Source organism: Gavia stellata, chromosome 31 (genome assembly GCF_030936135.1).
Source record: "Gavia stellata isolate bGavSte3 chromosome 31, bGavSte3.hap2, whole genome shotgun sequence".
In the NCBI taxonomy this organism is placed as follows: domain Eukaryota; kingdom Metazoa; phylum Chordata; class Aves; order Gaviiformes; family Gaviidae; genus Gavia; species Gavia stellata.
The window spans coordinates 1091859-1097648 of NC_082624.1; the positions used below are offsets into that span (position 1 = coordinate 1091859).

The following is a 5790-nucleotide window of genomic DNA, read 5'->3' on the forward strand; positions in this document are numbered from 1 at the left end:
TCTTTCCCTGAAAAGGGAAAGGAAGGTCTTAACTCTGTATGCCTTATTTGTAATGCGCGTACTCTGACACTTGCCCACCTCTACGGGTGTGCCCTATGTTAAGAGCAGGCTTTTAAAAGAGCACTCGAAGGGCTCAAAATGGGTAGAAGAGATGCAATCAAAATATTTTTCTGGGTGTATTCATAGAGGATAAAGGGTATAGTAATGAGAAACTAGCCAGAGTTAATTCATGCTAAAGGTCTTTAATTGAAAGATATGGTCACCAATTGATCTGTTTCAGCATCTGAATCATCAAGAATGAAACTTTCAAAAGAGGAGATGCCAGGGAAGAACAGCATCGGGGTTGGCTTTGTGCAGCAGCTATCGGGCATCCATGCTTGGTTCAAGAAAGGTAAGATTTTCAGACCTTGTTATTGCCATGACAGTAGTTAAGGTCCAGAAGTTGCAGGACATCAAGTCTAATGCATGATCCTTGATTGTATATGTATTGGGGTCCTTTAAAAACAAGAAAAGAAAAAAGAACACCACGAGGTTATACCTAAGATGGTGTTAAGTGATCTGTGCATTCATTGGCAGCCTTTAAAACCTGGTACACTGCACTCGCATTTTTAATCAAATTGAGCCATCTCACGTACCAAAGCAACTATCACAGCAAAGCAAGCAGCGCGCAGGTGGGAATGCTGCTGTGTCAGAATGCAACACCCTATGCCTGATCTGTAGAGCATCTTTCTCATGACAGGGTTTGCAGACAATCAGCTTGCAGTAAGGCTCAGAGTACTTTGCTGGTGCTTCAGATTAACTCCTCTGGGTAAAACTTAGTTCCTTTATATATATTTAAAAAGAATTTCTTTTTTTCCCCCCAATACAAGAAATTCTATTGCAAGTGATCAAAATACAGTTACGGCACCCACAGCAAGACAGTTGATTTATACTGGTCTCCATAGTAATAGCTGGCATTCTACAACCGTATTTTTATTGCTCTGAGTGAGCAAAGTTTTTAATAATTGCTGCAACAGAAATATTTTATGTGTATGAGTGAAAGATTCTTTTGTACCTGACACAACTGGATCTTTAACTCAGAAATGAATGATCAGAAAGACATGCTATTTAATATTCTTTTGGTTTTGCAGTACAGAGGGGCACTATTACACTCTATACTGTTAGTATATATTACCGTGCATTATACAGTTATGCTAGTGCTAGGTAACAGGCCCTGTCAGGGCCTATCGGGGAATCCTGTGAAGTGCAGGTCATTAAACTCCTAGGTAACATGACCATTCCGCCTCTGAAAAACCTACAGGGAATGAAGCAACTTGGCTTAGTATTGTGAAACACCAGGGTTTGGTGCCATTCCTCGGTAAACTTATGAGCAATCTCTGAACTGAAGGATAGGGGTTCTTAGGACTGCCCTTTTTCTTTACCTTGGCATCACAGATGAGGTCAATATGCAAAATTCTGGGCCAAAACTTAAGCCACCTTAAACTTGACTAAAAGGAGTAGTAAAGGTTTGGATCACATCATTTATGGAGGTTGTGACTCAACACTATTCCAATCCTGATCTGCAGAGATACTGAACCCTTTCTGCAACTCCTGAGGTTCTCAATTTGTGTCCATCTGTAGTTGGAACAGCAGCATTTGCGTATCGTTCCCCAACGAAAAAAATGCCTGGGTAGCTACAGACTTAATTCATTTGGTTGCACTCACCGTGAACTTCATAAGCCATATAGGTTGTGAGTCCTCTGCACATAGCGAAGATGTCTGGTCCGTAAGAGTTGAGGTCACGGACAAGTCTCTTCATGAGGACGAATGTGATCTCCTTTGTAGTTTGTCCTTGACCTTTCAGGTTCTAAACATCAAATAACATCATTCAGCAAGATCGGTGCCTTGATCCATTTAATGCTATGCATACTCCTGTTTCTGGGATGATGACCCAGTGCTTGATGTTTTACTCAAACCTGTATTTAGTACAATCTTTTAATCCACTGTGTGACTATGGGACCATGAGCAAGCATTGAAGGCAGCTCCTATGGCATATCTTTCTAAGGGAGTCAAGGAGGGAGGCTAAAGAGAACTGGAAACTGAATTAATTAAACAGCTGAACAGGAAAAGAGTAGTGCAGTCAGTATTTTAACACAGACCTCCTACTAAAGTACTTCCTCAGTCACTTGCTAACCTCTCACCCTAGAGGTACTCAGGTTGTAACTTGGAAGCGTGGAAGAAGTCTACTCATTCAGCCTTCTAAAACTGGAACCAAAGAGGGCAGTAGCAACACTTGGCAGACACATTTACACTAAAATTATTTGCAAGTAGTGCTTATGACCTCTTTGAGAACTCTGAGTGTTTTAGTGGGACAGTTTTTTCTGAACTGTTCCAGAGTGCTTTGTTTCAAATGAATTTCAAATATATTTTCCTACTTGAGTGCTTTGTTGTCTGGATGCCCGTATTTTCTCTTAAGACCTAGGCTTCCTGCTGGTTTGTATCTCTCATCGTTCAGCTACAGCCACAGGACTCCCGTTCTGGCTCATACAGTTAATATGGAACAAAGGCTGCTGAATACAGAGATGCGTTCTTACGCCCTAAAGGAAAATGGAGGTCTGAACAATAGCGTCTGCAAAGCAATGTTCCGCAATGGAAAACGCAACTTTGTATTGAAATGACTCAGAACTATTTTTAGATATTGCTATCTGAAAATAATTGATGCCATTAAAGGTTTCCTAATATAAACAGTTTCTTAGCAACCTGCAAACCTAAACTTCCTCAGAGAAAATGTAGCTGGGGAGGGAGGGGGGAAGGGGGTGGGAATGATGCACCTACTCTTTTTCTTTTGAAAAACCATCCCCATGGCAAATTCCCAAGCCACGTTACTGTTCAGAAAAACAATCCTGCTGCTTGTGAAAATCTCACCTTCTCAAGAAAGAAAAAGCAGTTAAGAAACAGCTTGATGAACTCCAGGGTAAAGGCACACTTAGCAGGGACGACTGGGATTGACATAGGCTTTCACAATTTTGGTGGAATCTTATCAAAGGGTTCCTGAAAGCCCACTCCAGTATGCTTCCTTCTTGCTGGTAAGCAAGGAGTTGAGATAAGCTTCAGGGGGCACAGAGATGTACCTTAGTACAAGCAAGCCTGGAACTACAGCTAGAGGTGAATGTTTTTGCTCAAGCCTGTACTTGTGTAACTCTCCCCTTTTTCCTCCCCACCATGCCTTCTTGCCCTTTAAAGCCAGGATTTTTATAAGGACTCAGTTCTCAGACTTCAAGAGAAGCCAGTGTCTACAAAAGGTTAGTATGCTGAATGCCGAGATCATTTTTAAAATGTCTGTGCTAAGTTTGTGGGTTGAACTCACGCTAATATGGTGCTTAGATCTTTTGAAAAAGTTTTGAAAGCTTGAAATCTTATTTAAACTTTTTTCCTCATTACTGGATTATTTGTTCTTCCTCAACTAGAGCTGCCTAAAAAAATGGTGGGTTTTTTTTTAGCCCGCAAAAGATGTGAGATTTTGAAGAGTACCATGACAAAAATCTAAAATCTCATAAACATAAAACAGTATTAGAAAGCTGTCAATCTAAATAATCTCTTAAAACATTGTAAAAATAATCTAAGGGATCTACAACATTGAAAAAACATGAAAGCCTCCCACTACAAGCGTCTGAACCAGGGTATTCTAACTTTTCAATGGTTTCAAATTATGTTAATGTAAAATGTCATTGAAATTGATACAATTTCATAATCGATGGTGTGATCTAAATGGCTTTTAAAGTAACTATTGGCTTAAAAGCTTTTGAAAATAGCAATGTCTCTGACATCAGTTTACTTTGCATTACTGTACAACTTCACAAGTAACTACTCCTTTTTAATCTTACCCTGGTCTCTTCAGCCAGTCTGGGAAGTGCATCAAAGCTCGGCATCTCCTTTCTGTTCATTACAGAAATGAAGCAAGCTCCCTCTGCCGGCACTTTGGTTGCAATAAAGCCCTGTAAAATAAAGTTATTGACAACTAGGTCTTGACAATTCAGTTTTTCAATAATTAAGATGGGAATAAAGTCTGTATTAAAAAAGTAGTAAGTGCAGGTAGTTTTTACCCCAAAACTTGAACTCAAAATGTTAAGAATAAAGAAACAAGTCCTGTATTTTGGTCAGCTTTGTAGGAGCTAGTCTCCTTGTACATTTTCTGAAAAAGCATGCTCCTTGCCACTCACCGTATCATAGTTCCAAATGGTTTTCCATGACCCTTGGGTGCTCCTTTCCTCAATAATTGCCACGCGCCATTCCCTATTGATGATCAGAATTTGGGAGCCTGAAACAATGGTGACTCGATTGCTTACTTGAGTATTCTGAGGCTAGAAAACAAAATTAAACAAAACTTTTAGACTTTCAAGTTAGTCAGTTATCTCCCCAAAGCTTTAGAAAATCACTGCTGTAATAAAATAAATGCTGGCTCACAGGGAGCACCTTTAGTGACCACAGTATTTTCAAAATGACAAAGAATTAAGGCTGTGGCATTCTGGAGTAGCCGTAAGAATTCTTTTAATAGATTCAATGAATAATTTCTGTATCTTAAAACTGTCATCTGGTGGTTTTAGAGTTTTATGCGTGAAAGAAATTTTAGATACCTTTCCTCCAAAGGGATGGGGAAAGAAGCAAGGAAAACTCAAGAAGCGGGGAATATGGAAATAGCAGCAATGCATGTGAACTTGGTCACTATACTCACGTAATCAGCAAGGGCTGGAGTCAGCAAGAGTCCAAGAAGGACGGTAGTCACAATCTGAAATGAAAATTGAAAACAAAAGTGTAACTGCAGGTCTGGCCGACAAATCTGGTCATGAGAATCTTAGTGCCTTTTTCCTAATCTGGTGTTTGTGTACTCCTTAGATCCTTTTTTGCTTTCATACTGGAATTACAGTAGTCGCCTAGAGTCATCCTTGCTTTACCCTAGAATAATGCAAACTAGACACATAGTAGGTTGCTTTTTTAGTAGTTGAATCTGAAGGTGCTTCTGAGACCTGTATAGTCATATACAGATAATTTACAAGAATGAGGAGAAGGAATTTAAATTTCTTCTGCTTAGGCATTACGAGAAAGTGGTTGATCCATTTGTGCATTGCTCCAGTTTTGCAAAAGCATTGACAAAAATGGACATGGATTAGGCTTCCTGGAGTTTGAATAGTTAAACCTTGAAAAAAATCCTTACGTCTTCATCTGATTAGGTTAATAGGGTTTGAGTTGCCCACCCTGGAGGAGAAAAATCTCCCCAGAGAATACCTTTTTGCTGTAGACAGACATAGGCACTTCTGAGAGATAAAGGCAATGGTTTTGAATCAAAGTTTTAGTTTATAAGGAGGAAAAGAAAAAAGCATGCATACTCACAGTAAATTTCATCTTGACTGCAGAGCTGATGCTAGTGCAGATGGAATGAACGATGTGAACCGTCCACCTTATATACGTTTTCAGAATTAGGTGTGGAATGGTTAAGTGTTGAAATAAAATTATTCTGTAATTTGTATCCCTGTCTGCATGTCACTGAAAATTATTTCCTGCTGTAACTACTTCCTAAATATGGGGATTGTACTTCTGCAAAGGTCTGATAATTATCAGATAAGAATCCATTTGCAGTGAAAAATTAAATAAGTTTTATAGTAACTTTCTGACATGTACTAATTACTTTTGAAAATTCACATCAAACTTAATACCAGAGATAGCCTAGGGTTAAAAAAAAAAAAAAAAGCCTTGCAGTAGAAAAAATAAGAGCCTTTGTACCTTCCAACATGGACTGTATGTTACCATGTAACC

At 39.1% G+C, this 5790-nt stretch overlaps 1 protein-coding gene across 1 annotated transcript; it reads right to left on the bottom strand.

Annotated features, from left to right (window-relative positions):
* Positions 1-400: 400 nt before the first annotated feature.
* Positions 401-5379, bottom strand: GKN1 (gastrokine 1). Its single transcript, XM_059831563.1, has 6 exons — positions 5368-5379; positions 4712-4765; positions 4200-4340; positions 3864-3974; positions 1705-1846; positions 401-495 (listed from the first exon to the last, which is right to left on the bottom strand). The coding sequence occupies exons 1-6, from the start codon at positions 5377-5379 to the stop codon at positions 401-403; spliced, it is 555 nt and encodes a 184-aa protein (XP_059687546.1).
* Between the last annotated feature and the right edge of the window lie 411 nt (positions 5380-5790).

Bases quoted from the DNA above. Each gene is read 5' to 3' on its own strand.
- GKN1 (XM_059831563.1), bottom strand. The intron at 3,975-4,199 runs GTGAGTGGCAAG...TTTATTTTACAG, and splicing joins CCATTTGGAACTATGATACG to GGCTTTATTGCAACCAAAGT. The intron at 496-1,704 runs GTGAGTGCAACC...TTGTTTTTAAAG, and splicing joins TATGGCTTATGAAGTTCACG to GACCCCAATACATATACAAT.